General features: G+C 60.5%; 1 protein-coding gene across 2 annotated transcripts; it reads left to right on the forward strand.

Annotated features, from left to right (window-relative positions):
• Positions 1 to 4,291: 4,291 nt before the first annotated feature.
• Positions 4,292 to 10,927, forward strand: ELOC (elongin C). 2 transcript variants are annotated; one of them, XM_029068314.2, is made up of 4 exons: positions 4,292 to 4,382; positions 9,464 to 9,523; positions 9,814 to 9,957; positions 10,710 to 10,927. In XM_029068314.2, the coding sequence occupies exons 2-4, from the start codon at positions 9,520 to 9,522 to the stop codon at positions 10,898 to 10,900; spliced, it is 339 nt and encodes a 112-aa protein (XP_028924147.1). In that variant the 5' UTR covers positions 4,292 to 4,382; positions 9,464 to 9,519; the 3' UTR covers positions 10,901 to 10,927. The 2 variants fall into 2 exon arrangements, with proteins under 2 accessions (XP_028924147.1, XP_039768693.1); XM_039912759.1 differs by lacking the exon at positions 4,292 to 4,382 and adding an exon at positions 6,768 to 6,788.
• Positions 10,928 to 14,086: the final 3,159 nt, after the last annotated feature.

Consider the following 14,086-nt stretch of genomic DNA (forward strand, 5'->3'; position numbering starts at 1 on the left):
CGGGGTCTTTCCACTGAGCCACGCTGAAATAACAATAATGTTGGTGTTTGTTAAGCGCTTACTAGGTGCCGAGCACTGTTCTAAGCGCCGGGGGAGATACGGGGGCATCAGGTTGTCCCACGCGGGGCTCACCGTCTTCATCCCCATTTTACAGATGAGGTCACTGAAGTACAGAGAGGTTAAGTGATTTGCAGTCACACAGCTGCCGAGTGGCGGAGCCGGGATTCGAACCCATGACCTCTGACTCCCAAGCCCGGGCTCTTTCCACCGAGCCACGCTGCTTGCTGAGAGTCCAATTCGGCAACCAAGAGAGACAATCCCCGCCCACAGCGGGCTCCCAGTCTAGAAGGGGGGAGACAGGCATCCACAGCATCAATCTAAAGAGATAGAATTATAATAAGAATAGGAATTATGGAGTTTGTTAAGCGCTTAACTAGGTGCCAGGCACGGAACTAAGCGCTGGGGTGGATACAAGCAGATCGGGTGGGACACAGGCCCGGTCCCACGTGGGGCTCCCAGTCTCAATCCCCATTTTACAGATGAGGGAACTGAGGCCTAGAGAAGTGAAGCGACTTACCCGAGGCCACCCAGCTGACAAGCGGCGGAGCCGGGATTCGCACCCACGACGTCTGACCCCCGGGTCCGGGCTCTTTCCACTGAGCCACGCTGCCTCTCCTACACAGCAAAAGAAGTAAACGGGCATTAATGTAAATAAATAGAATTATAGATGTGGACAGATACAATAATGGAGGCGGGAGAGGATGAGCGACTGCAGTATTTTGTTAATGAAATGTACATCGCCTCGATTCTATTTAGTCGCCATCGGTTTTTACGAGACGTTCTTCCCCTCGACGCTGTTTACCGCCATCGTTCTCGTCCGTCCGTCTCCCCCGATCAGACCGTAAGCCCGTCGAACGGCAGGGACCGTCTCTATCTGCTGCCGACTTGTTCATCCCAAGCGCTTAGTACAGTGCTCTGCCCATAAGTAAGCGCTCAATAAATACTATTGAATGAATTGAATGAACTGACGAGGTCGCCGTCTGGATGGAGAGGAAAGGGCGGATTGGAGCCGTGAGGTGAAGGTGGGACGTCGGTTAGACCGTAAGCCCGTCAAAGGGCAGGGACCGTCTCTATCTGTTGCCGATCTGTCCATTCCGAGCGCTTAGTCCAGTGCTCTGCACATAGTAAGCGCTCAATAAATACGACTGAATGAATGGGACAGACGGGATTTGGTGACCGATTGAATAAGCACCGGGTTTCCGTGACTCCGTCCAACCGGATTCATTTGTATAATAATGTTGGTATCCGTTAAGCGCTTACGATGTGCAGAGCGCTGTTCTAAGCGCTGGGGCGGAGACAGGGTCATCGGGGGGTCCCACGTGAGGCTCCCAGTCTTCATCCCCATTTTCCAGATGAGGTCACTGAGGCCCAGAGAAGTGAAGCGGCTCGCCCACAGTCACCCAGCTGACGAGTGGCGGAGCCGGGATTCGAACCTACGACCTGTGCCTCCCAAGCCCGGGCTCTTGCCACTGAGCCCAGCGCTCAGTACAGTACCTGGAACATAGTAACCGCTTAACAAGCGCCCTCGTTACTCTTCTTACTATGACAATAACGATAACGTTGGTGTTGGTGAAGCGCTCACTAGGTGCCGAGCACCGTTCTAAGCGCTGGGGGAGACACGGGGGAATCGGGTCGTCCCGCGTGGGGCTCCCGGTCTTCATCCCCATTTGACAGATGAGGGAACCGAGGCCCAGAGAAGTGAAGTGACTCGCCCAAAGGCCATCGGAGTGGAGCAGGGGAAGCCTGGATTTAGAGGGCGAAGCGGAAAGCTGAAGAGGAGGAAGTGGAGATAATGTTCAACAAGGAGTTCGGACAGGAGGAGGAGGAGGGAGTGTGGGCAGTGGCCGGAGGGGAAAGCGGAGCCCAGATAAACTATTTTTTAGAGTTGTTATTTTTAGGGGGCGGGGGGGGCGGGGAAGACGAGCGGGGAGGTGTCATCAGAGGGTGAGCCATCGAAGATGGCAGTCAGGGAGGAAAGAGTGGACGCAAATTCATTCATTCGATCGTATTTATCGGGCGCAGTGTGCGAAGCACTGTACTAAGCGCTTGGGAGAGGCCTCCCCAGACCAGGCCCCACTTTCCCCCCGCCCCTCCCTTCTGCCTCGCCCCGATTCGCTCCCTTCCCGGCCTCAAAGGACTTATGTCCGTTTCTGTCATTGACTTGTGTTAATAATGTTAATGTTGGTATCCGTTAAGCGCCTACTATGTGCCGAGCGCTGTTCTAAGCGCTGGGGGAGATACAGGGTGGTCGGGTCGTCCCACGTGAGGCTCACAATCATGTCGCTGTCTGTCTCCTCCCCCCCGGACTGTGAGCTCGTTGTGCACGGGGGATGTCACTGTTAACTGTTGCAGTGTCCTCTCCCCAGCGCTTAGTACAGTGCTCTGCGCACAGAAAACACTCAATAAATACGACCGAATGGAATTAATGAACGATTGAATACAACAGAACAATAAACAGTCACATTCCCTGCCCACAACCAGTTTACACTCTAGGGCACCGGAATTTCAACGCTTAGCAAGTATCTACTTTATTTCTTTCTTCAGCATTGCTATATCTATATATATATATATATATATATATATTTCAATTTCTATATCCAATTGTTTATCCAGCAATTTCACCCTATCCCATTTATCAAGCTTCCTGTTTGTATCCCCATTCTTTCTCCTACTCCCGCTTTCATTCATTCGTTCAATCATTTATCGAGCGCTTAGTGTGTGCAGGGCACTGTACTAAGCGCTTCTGGGTCGCCCTGACTCGCTGTTTTTCGTCCACTCTGTGCCAGACGCTGTACCAGGCACTGAGGTGCAAACGAGGTGGATGTGAGAAGCAGCGTGGCTCGGGGGCAAGAGCCCGGGCTTGGGAGTCAGAGGGCATGGGTTCGAATCCCAACTCCGCCACTCGTCAGCTGTGTGACTGTGGGCGAGTCGCTTCCCTTCTCTGAGTCTCGGCGACCTCATCTGTCAAATGGGGATGAAACCTGTGAGCCTCACGTGGACTCCCTGATGACCTTGTATCCCCCCGCAGCGCTTAGAACAGTGCTCTGCACCTAGTAAGCGCTTAACCAATGCTAACGTTATTATGATTAAAATGGGGATGAAGACTGGGAGCCCCACGTGGGACAACCTGATGACTCTGTATCCCCCCAGTGCTTAGAACAGTGCTTGGCACATAGTAAGCGCTTAACCATTGCCATCATCATCATTATTATTATTATTAAAATGGGGATGAGGACTGTGAGCCTCACATGGGACAACCCGATGACCCCGTCTCTCCCCCAGCGCTTAGAACAGTGCTCGGCACCTAGTAAGCGCTTAACAGATACCAACATTATTATTATTATTATTACTGCACTTCTCTGGGCCTCAGTGACCTCATCTGTCAAATGGGGATGAAGCCTGTGGGACAACCTGATGACTCTGTATCTCCCCCAGCGCTTAGAACAGTGCTCGGCACCTAGTAAGCGCTTAACAGATACCAACATTATTATTATTATTCTCTGGGCCTCAGTGACCTCGTCTATCAAATGGGGATTAACTGTGAGCCCCACGAGGGACAACCTGATTCCCCCGTGTCTCCCCCAGCGCTTAGAACAGAGCTGTGCACATAAGAAGCGCTCAACAGATACCAACATTATTATTGTTATTCTTCTCTGGGCCTCAGTGACCTCATCTGTCAAATGGGGCTGAAGCCTGCGAGCCTCACCTGGGCCAACCTGATGACCCCGTATCCCCCCACAGCGCTTAGAACAGTGTTCTGCACCTAGGAAGCGCTTAACCAACACCAACATTATTATTATTCTCAGTGGAAAGAGCACGGGCTTCGGAGTCAGGGCTCATGAGTTCGAATCCCAGCTCTGCCCCTTGTCGGCTGGGTGACTGTGGGCGAGTCACTTCGCTTCTCTGCGCCTCAGTTCCCTCATCTGGAAAATGGGGATGAAGCCTGTGAGCCCCACGTGGGACAACCTGATTCCCCTATGTCTCCCCCAGCGCTTAGCACAGCGTTCTGCACACCGGGAGCGCTTCACCAACATCATTATGAGTGTTATAACTGGGATGGAGAGGCCTGTCCCCGGGCGGGAGGGGCCGGGCCGCGGGCCGTCTCTATGGCAACCGTCCCGGCATCCCGCGCGGCGGCGGCGGCGGAGCCACTTCCGGCCTCTCTCCTGGCGCCGCCTGGGCGCGTTGCATGCCGGGCCGGCCGCGGCTTCTGATTGGCGGCCGGCGCCCCGCCCCTCCCGCCCGCGCGCGGGGCACTTCCGGTGGGCTCCCGGAGGCGACGGCGGCGGCGGAGGAGGGCGAGCGGCCGGGCCTGGGAGGCGGTGAGGCCGTTGCGGGAGGCCGTTGCGGGAGGCCGGGGGAGCGGGGGGGGGGGGTCCCCGTCTGTCCGTCCGTCCTTCCCTCCCCCTCGGGCGCGCGCCCTCCTCGGGGGCGCGCGGGAAACGGCCCTCCCCCCCCACCCCGCGCGGGGGACTCTGGGGGAACGGTCAAAGGGGGGGGGGATGGGGCAGCACCTCCATTCATTCATTCATTCACTCCTTCTTTCCTTCCTTCCTTCCTTCATTCATTCGTATTTATGGACCGCTGACTAAGCGCTGGGAATAATAATCATCACGGTGGTATTTGTTATGCGCGCTCCCTCTGGGCAGAGCACTGGGCTAAGCGCTGGGAATAATAATATCATGGTGGAATCCCAGCTCTGCCCCTTGTCAGCTGGGTGACTGTGGGCCAGTCACTTCACTTCTCTGGGCCTCAGTGACCTCATCTGGAAAATGGGGAGGAAGACTGGGAGCCCCACGGGGGACCACCTGATGACCCTGTGGCTCCCCCAGCGCTTAGAACAGTGCTCGGCACAGAGTGAGCGCTTAACAAATACCAACATCATTATTATTATTATTAAGCGCTCCCTCTGTGCAGAGCACTGGGCTAAGCGCTGGGAATAATAATCATCATGGTGGTATCTGTTAAGCGCTCCCTCTGTGCAGAGCACTGGGCTAAGCGCTCGGAATAGTAATAATCATGGTGGTATCTGTTAAGCGCCGACTACGTGCAGGGCACCGGGCTAAGCGCTGGGGGAGATACGGGGTCATCGGGTTGTCCCACTTGACCCATTTTCCAGGCGAGGTCACGGAGGCCCAGAGAAGCGAAGTGACCGGCCCACGGTCGCCCAGCTGACGAGTGGCAGAGCCGGGAGTCGAACCCACGACCTCGGACTCCCCGGCCCCGGGCTCTTGCCCCTGGAAGGGACAGCTGGGCAACAGACAGAGCCCAAGGACAGGCTCGCGGCCTATTCGTTCATTCAGCCGTCCTTACGGAGCGCTGACGGTGTGCAGGGCACTGTGCTAAGCGCTTGGACGGGACAGCTGGGCCCTGCCCGACATCGGGCTCCCCGTCCGAACCCGGGGGGAGAGGCTTTCCTGTCGTGCCGTCCTCTCCCGAGCGCTCAGCGCAGTGCTCTGCACGGGGGAGGCGCTCGATAAATGGGATTAAATGAGGGAAACGAGCCGGAGAGATCGTGGCGGGCAGGGATGGCCTCCCTCCATTGCCGCGTCGTACTTTTCCCAAGCGCTTAGTACAGAGCTCTGCACGCGGGAAGCGCTCGGTAAATACGAAGGGTCCGGGGGTCCCCAGCTCCCCCCCCCGACCCCAGACCGTGAGCCCGTTGTGGGCAGGGAGTGGGTCTGCTTGTCGTTGTAGGGGCCTCTCCCAAGCGCTCAGTACAGCGCTCTGCGCACGGTTCGTGCGCTCGAATGAATGAATAATCATAATAATTTTTAAAAAAGGGTGTCCAACCGTTGCGATAATGTTGGTATTTGTTAAGCGCTTACTGTGCGCAGGGCAATAATCATAATAATGACGTTGGCATTTGTTAAGCGCCTCCTATGTGCCGAGCACCGTTCTAAGCGCCGGGGGAGCCACGGGGGAATCGGGTCGGCCCCCGTGGGGCTCCCGGTCTTCATCCCCATTTGACAGATGAGGGAACCGAGGCCCAGAGAAGCGAAGTGACTCGCCCACGGTCACCCGGCCGACGAGTGGCCGAGCCGGGATTCGAACCCGTGACCTCTGACTCCAAAGCCCGGGCTCTTTCCACCGAGCCACATTGTATCCACCCCAGCGCTTAGAACGGTGCCCGCCTCAGAGGAAGTGCTTAACCGGTACCACGATCATATTATTAACGGTATTTGATAAGCGCTCACGAGGCGCCAGGCACCGTTCTAAGCGCCCGGAGTGGATCCGACCGGAGAAGCGGCGTGGCTCAGCGGAAAGAGCCCGGGCTTTGGAGCCTCGAGGTCCTGGGTTCGAACGCCGGCTCGGCCACTTGTCAGCCGGGGGACCGGGGGCGAGTCACTTCACTTCTCTGGGCCTCGGTGCCCTCGTCTGTCAAACGGGGATGAAGCCTGGGACGCCCCACGTGGGACCACCCGATTCCCCCCGTGTCTGCCCCGGCGCTCAGAACGGTGCCCCGCACATAGTCAGCGCTTCACAGATACCGACATTATTATTACGATCCCCGTCCCCCCGTCCCCCCGCGGGGCTCGCCGTCTCCATCCCCGTTTTACTGACGAAGGAGCGGACGGAGCGCTCCAATCCACCTCTTGACCGTGAGCCCGTTGGGGGGCGGGGAACGCGTCCGTTAATTCCGTTGTCCTCTCCCGAGCACCCGGTACGGTGCTCTGGGCGCGGAGTAAGCGCTCGGTAAATAGGATCGAATGAACGACAGGCGGCTCGTAAGTGACTTTTCCCCAGGGAGAGCTGCTTCCCCGCCCGTGGAGAGATCTGGAAACCCCTCATCTCGGCCCCCGGCTCGGAGAAGCCGCGTGGCTCAGCGGAGGGAGCCCGGGCTTTGGAGTCGGGGCTCACGAGTTCGAATCCCGGCTCTGCCCCTTGTCGGCTGTGTGACCGGGGGCGGGTCGCTTCACTTCTCTGGGCCTCCGTGACCTCATCTGTCGAATGGGGATGAAGACCGGGAGCCCCACGTGGGACGACCCGATTTCCCCTGCGTCCACCCCGGCGCTCAGAACGGCGCTCGGCGCACAGTCAGCGCTTCACAGATACCGACGTTATTATTATTGAGAAGCCGCGTGGCTCAGTGGAAAGAGCGCGGGCTTTGGAGTCGGAGGTCATGGGTTCGAATCCCGGCTCGGCCGCTCGTCGGCTGGGTGACTTTGGGCGAGTCACTTAGCTTCTCGGTGCCTCAGCGACCTCATCTGTCAAATGGGGATGAAGACCGGGAGCCCCACGCGGGGCGACCCGAATGCCCTGCGTCTCCCCCGGCGCTTAGAACGGTGCTCGGCACGTAGGAAGCGCTTAACAAATACCGACGTTATTACTCTTGCTGGGCTTAAACGTCTCTAAAGGTCTAAAAGGGCCCGACTCAGTTTCCCCTGGAAGGAAAAGGGACAATCTGTCCATCCGTCAGGAGTATCGTCCCCTCGATTCTATCTCTGGCGACCAAGTGGTCTTGTTTTCGTCCGTCCGTCTCCCCCGATTAGACGGTGAGCCCGTCGTGGGGCGGGGATGGTCTCCGTCGCCGTTAGTCCCGCGCCTGGCGGAAATACCAGTGGAGCAAACCAAAAGAAAAAGCGGAATTCCCCCGCAGCTGACAGGATTCCTCGCCGGGAAAGTTTGGCGTTGCTGCTTTCCCGTGCGGCGGGCCCGGGAAACCCGTTTTTTGCCAGGCCGGGGACGTGACGGGTGGCCGGGAAACCCCCCGCCCGCCCAACCAGTCCGTCCCCGGGAAGCCTCCCGCTCGGCGGCCCCGGGAACGAGACCCCGGCCCGTCGGGGAAAGCCCGGTCCCGACGGGGCGCCGAGTCCGAGGGCTCCCGCGGGTGGAAGGCCGTCCCCGACCTGGCCGAAAGACCGAAGGAAGGACCGCCCGGTCCTTCTCGGGAGCCGGGAACTCTGCTCCGAGCCCCCGCCCGGCACCCGCGTCGTCCCGCGGGCCCTCCCGGGCGTCCCGCCCGCTGACCCGGGGCCCCTTAGAAGAAGAAGAACGGTCACGGTGCGCGCTAAGCGCTTACTGTGCGCCGGGCTCCGTCCGAAGCGCCGGGGGGGTGGGTGCGGGCAAACCGGGAGGGTCCCCGGCCCCCGGGGGGGCTCACGGCCTCGGGCCTCCTCGTGCAGGTGAGGGAACGGAGGTCCGGAGAAGTGAAACGACTGGCCCGAGGTCACACGGCAGACGGGATTAGAACCCGTGACCGCCTGACTCCCACCGGGGCCGTGCTGCGCGGGGAGAAGGGAGAAGCGGTGCCGCCGACCGGACGGGGCCCCGGGCCGGGAGTCGGAGGGCCCGGGTTCCAATCCCGGCTCCGCCGCGCGTCCGCCGCGCTTGTCTGCAAAATGGGGACGGAGCGTCCCCGCCCCTGCCGCTCCCCCTCGCCCTTCCGTCGCTCGAGAGCGGAGAGTGGAAACCCACCGCCCTCCGAGGGGAGCCGAGGGGGGAGGCGGCCGCCCCGGGCCCGCCCGAAATCCCTCGCCTGGAACATCTCGCTCCGTCGGCCCCTCCGGCCTTCATCCGTCTCCCCCGCCGGGGAAAGCGCGGGGCTCTGCCGCCCTGCACCGAGAAAACGGGGGCGGTGGGAGGTGACCTTGTGGGAGAGAGGACCGCCGTGGTTCCGGAGCTCGGGACTATCGGGAGGAGCGGGTCGAATCCTCGCTTCCTCTAGACTGCAGGCTCGCCGGGGGCAGGGAATGCGTCTTCCGTCCGCCGTTGACCGCCCCCGCGCTCCGTATCCCCACGTGGGGCTCGCGGCCTCCATCCCCGTTTTCCAGACGAGGTCACCGAGGCCCAGGGAAGTGACCTGAGGGCACGGGGCGGACGTGGGGCGGAGCTGGGGTCGGAACCCGGGACCGGCCTCTAATGATGTTGGTATCTGTTAAGCGCTTACTATGTGCAGAGCGCTGTTCTAAGCGCTGGGGGAGATAACGGGGTCATCGGGTGGTCCTACGTGAGGCGCCCGGGCTCCATCCCCATTTTCCAGACGCGGCCCAGAGAAGTGAAGCGACTCTCCCACCGTCACCCAGCTGACAAGGGGCAGCGCGGGGATGCGAACCCGTGACCTCTGACTCCCAAGCCCGGGCTCTACCCGCTGAGCCCCGCTGCTCCGGTGGTTCGTTCGGTAGTATTTACCGAGCGCCCACTCTGCGCAGGGCGCCGTACCGAGCCCTTGGAATGCGCTCCGGCTAGCGGACGCCCGATCCCCGGGCTCCGGGAGCTGCCGGGACAAGGGGGGAGACCGACGGTGCCGGGTCCGCCCGTCCGTGCGTCCGTCGCCTCCGGCCAGCTCCGTAGCGGCCGCCGGGTCCGGGGCGGGTTCGGGCGGCGGCGGCGGAGTAGGGGCGGGGCGGGCCGGCCCCGCCCCCGCCCCTCGCCCGCATCTCCCCCCTCGGCGTCTCCGCAGGATCGCGTGTGGCCGAGACTCCCCGGGGGGACGAAGCGGACTCAGGTTCAGGGACGATGGGTGAGTTTGGGAGCGTCGCCCGGCTCCCCCCCCGCCCCTCCCTTTCCACCCTCCTCTCCTCCCGCCCCTCTCCTCCGCTCCCGCCGGTCTCCCTCGGTCTCCCTCATCCGCCTCGGGCCCGACACCCGTCCCCGGTCGCCCCGCACCCTGTTTCCTCCCCCCGGTCCCCGTCCCGCCCCGGCCGGACCCGATCCCTCCCCCCCCGGGGGGCCGGGCACCGCCTCCCGACGGCGGGCCGGGGGGGACCCGGCCCCCGCGGAGGCCGCCCCGTCCTCACGCCGGCGTTCCAGATGGCGAGGAGAAGACCTACGGCGGGTGCGAGGGCCCGGACGCCATGTACGTGAAGCTCATCTCCTCCGACGGGCACGAGTTCATCGTCAAGAGGGAGCACGCGCTGACCTCGGGGACCATCAAGGCCATGCTCAGCGGCCCCGGTGAGTGCGGCGCCGACGTACGGAGCGCCCGCCGTGCGCCCGGCAGCGTCCCGGGCGCCCGGGCGGGTGCGCGGCGGCAATAGAGAGCCACGTTCCCCGACCGAACGGGGACAGATAGGGACGTAAGTGCTGTGGGATGCGGGGAGAGGAGAGGGAGCCGGTCGGCGCGACGCGGAAGGGAGCGGGAGGCGAGGAGAGGAGGGCGCAGGCAGGGAAGGCCTCCGGGAGGAGACGGGCCTTCGATTAAGGCTCCGAAGCGGGGGGGGGGGGGGGGGGGCGGGTAGCGACGGTCCGGGGGAGCCGAGGAGGGAGGGCGTTCCGGGCCGGGGGTCGGCGGCGAGACGGAGGCCCGGGGAGGAGGCGGGCCTCGGGGGAGCGGAGCCCGCGGGCCGGGTCGGAGCAGGAGCAGCCTCGGCTGTTTTCCAGATGAGGGGACCGAGGCCCGGAGGAGCCGAGCGAGTTCGCCCCGGGTCGCCCGGCTCGCAGGCGGCGGGGCCCCCGGCCGGAACGAGCGTCCCCTCTCACGGGGTGGGGGAGGCGGGCGGTCACCGGAGGCGCGGGAGGAGCGCCCCGCCCTCCGTCCACCCATCGCTCCCGCTCCCGCGTCGAGCCCAGGGAATCCCACGGCGCCCGGCCGCTTGTAGATTCCTTCGTGGGATAGTATTTATTGAGGGCCAACGACGTGTAGATCCCTCCCGCTGGGAGGCCGCGGGGGCCGCGCCTCTCGACCGGGGACGCTTTTCGTCTTTCAGGGCAGTTTGCCGAAAACGAGACCAACGAGGTGAACTTCCGAGAGATCCCGTCCCACGTGCTGTCTAAAGTGTGCATGTATTTCACCTACAAGGTGCGCTACACCAACAGCTCCACGGAGATCCCCGAATTTCCCATCGCCCCCGAGATCGCCCTGGAACTGCTGATGGCCGCCAACTTCCTGGATTGTTAAAGAGAATAAATGATCGGAAACCCTCGAGGTCCGGCCGGTAGCGTTTACTCCCCGCGGCTCCGTCCCCCCCGTCCGTGTCCGTGGGATCGGGAGCGTCGGGGTGGGCGTCGGACGCCGTGGAGCCGGGGCCGAATGCGGCCGCCCGGCCGAGCGGCGGTCAGGGTAGGAGAGGCGGCGTGGCCTAGCCGGGTTCTCCCGCCTCCTCCGCTTTTCGGCCGCGTGACCTCGGGTCGGTCCCTTCGCTCCTCCGGGCCTCGGTTACCTGGAAAACGGGGATGAAGACCGGGAGCCCCGCGGGGGACGGGCACCGGGTCGAACCCGATTTGCCCGGATCTCCTCCGGCGCTTAGTCCAGCGCGTAGGGAGGCAGCGGGGCTCGGTGGAAAGAGCCCGGGCTTGGGAGTCGGCGGTCGTGAGTTCGAATGCCGGCTCCGCCACTCGTCAGCTGGGTGACTGTGGGCGAGTCGCTTCTCCGGGCCTCAGTGACCTCATCTGGAAAACGGGGATTAACCGCGAGCCTCGCGGGGGAACGGCCCGATGACCCCGTATCCCCCCCCCCCCCCCCCCCCGCGCTTAGAACAGTGCTCGGCATATAGTAAGCGCTTAAATGCCGACATCATCATTTAGTGCGGAGGCCGGCACCTAGGAAGCGCCGAACGAAGTCCGTTAAAAGAAAAATTAATCAGCGAGAGGAAATTTAGGAGTCTTAGCACGCGAGCTGAACGTGGGCGGAGAGCGTGTTTGTCGTGGTTGTGTCGTACACGCCCTCGTGCTCAGTAGTAACGTTGGTATCTGTTAAGCGCTCACTAGGTGCCGAGCACCGTTCTAAGCGCTGGGGTGGACACCGGGGAATCGGGATGTCCCACGTGGGGCTCCCGGTCTTCATCCCCATTTGACAGATGAGGTCACGGAGGCCCAGAGAAGTGAAGTGACTCGCCCACAGCCGCCCAGCTGACAAGCGGCAGAGCCGGGATTCGGACTCATGACCTCTGACTCCCAAGCCCGGGCTCTTTCCACTGAGCCACGCAGTACAGTGCTTGGCGCCCGGAAAGCGCTCCGAGACGATCGAACGAGTGAGTGTGGATCAGTCGCTCGAGCAGATGATAATGGTACCTGTTCAGCGCCTCCTCGGTGCCAAGTGCAGGGGTAGATAGGAGGCGATCGGGTGGTCCCCCGTGGGGCTCACGGTCTTCATCCCCATTTTCCAGATGAGGAAACTGAGGCCCAGAGAAGGGAAGCGACCGGCCCGAGGCCGCGCGGCGGACGAGCGGCGGAGCCGGGTTTGGAACCCGGGTCCCCCGACTCCCAAGCCCGGGCTCCTGCCAGCAGGCCATCGTCTTGCGCTAACGGCCCGAGGGCTCTCACGGCTTTATTTCCGGGAACGACGGGTCCCCCGGGGGCTTGGCCGAAGCATCCCGCCGGCCCGGGGCTCGGCGCCGGGCCCGCGTTGGTCTCGAAAATAACGAGCAGAGTGATGACGGCGGGATGTAAGCGCTTACTGCGTGGCCGCCGCCGGAAGAAACCGCGACGGTATTTGTGGGGCGCTGCTTGGGCGCCAAGATGGCCGTGTTGGCCGCCATCTTGTCGTCCCCTTCTCCCTCCCGCCTTCCCAGCTCCGGCCCCCCTTCCCACCCTCGACGATCCCGGACGCGGGAACGCCGAGACGTGATCGAGGGAGCCGACGCCCGCGATCCTTCTCCCGGCTCTCGGCCGGGAATCGCCCCCGTGGCTTTACCGTGAGGCCCGAGGGCGAGGCCCCGAACTCGGCTCTCGCTCGGCTCTCCCTTGGACGAGATTTGGAAAGAGAGCCCTCGTTAGGGCGTGAGCTCCGGGCGGGCGGGGAAGGGGTCACTTATTCCCTACTTCCCGAGGACCTGATTGCAGTGGCTGCTCAATAAGTGCTCTGCTGCTAATAATCATTACGGTCTTCAGCGCTCACTACGTCCCGGGCACCGTACTAAGCGCCGGGGCGGACGGGAGCAAATGGGGTCGGACGGGCCCCGTTTCTCTCATCCGTAAAATGCCGACCGAGACTGTGAGCCCCGCGGGGGACGGGGACCGTGACCAACCCGATTTGTTCGTACCTGCCCCAACGCTTAGCACAGCGCCTGGCACGTAGTAAGTGTTTAACGGATACCATTGTTGTTATTGTCCGCCCCAGCGCCTAGTACGAGGCCGGGCACGTAGCGTTTAACAAATGACCTCTTTTTTGAATCCTTATTATCATCCATCCCAGCGTTTAGCACGGTGCCTGACAGCGAGCACTTAAGAAATGCCATTATTATTATTATTATTATTACTACCCACCCCGGGACTTGGTACAGTGCCTGGCGCCTAGTAAGCGTTTAACAGATAACATTGCTTTTATTATTTTTATTATTATCCACTCCGGCGCTTACTACAGCACCCGACATAATAAGCACTTGAGAAATGCCATTATTATGATTATCCACCCCGGGGCTTAGTCCAGTGCCTGGCACATAGCAAACGCTCAACAAATACCATTCATTCATTCATTCATTCGGTCATTCATTCAGTCCGTCGGTCAGTAATTAATTCAGTCATTCATTTAGTCAGTCATTCATTTATTTAGTCATTCAGTCAGTCATTCATTTATTCAGTCATTCATTCAGTCAACCATTCATTCAGTCAGTCATTTGGTCCTTAATTCAGTCAGTCAGTTATTCATTCATTCATTCATTCATTCATTCACTCAGTCGTTAATTGTCAGTCAGTCATTTATTCATTTGGTCATTAATTAATTCAGTCATTTATTCATTCTTTCAACCATTCATTCAATCAGTCATTTGGGCTTTAATTCAGTCAGTCATTTAGTCAGTCAGTTAGTCATTCATTCATTCGGTCATTAATTGTCAGTCATTCAGTCAGTCATTTATCCATTCATTCATTTGGTCATTAATTAATTCAGTCATTTATTCATTCATTCAGCCAACCATTTATTCAGTCAGTCATTTGGTCCTTAATTCAGTCAGTCGTTCATTCATTCATTCAGTTATTCATTCATTCGGTCTAATTAATTGTCAGTCATTTAGTCAGTCATTTATTCATTCAGTCGGTCATTCAGTCATTCATTCAGTTAGTCGGTCATTTGGACGGTCATTCATTCATTCATCCAGTGGCATTTATTGAGCGCTTCCTGTGTGCAGAGGACTGTAGTGAGCGCTCG

Source organism: Ornithorhynchus anatinus, chromosome 7, assembly GCF_004115215.2.
Source record: "Ornithorhynchus anatinus isolate Pmale09 chromosome 7, mOrnAna1.pri.v4, whole genome shotgun sequence".
NCBI lineage: Eukaryota > Metazoa > Chordata > Mammalia > Monotremata > Ornithorhynchidae > Ornithorhynchus > Ornithorhynchus anatinus.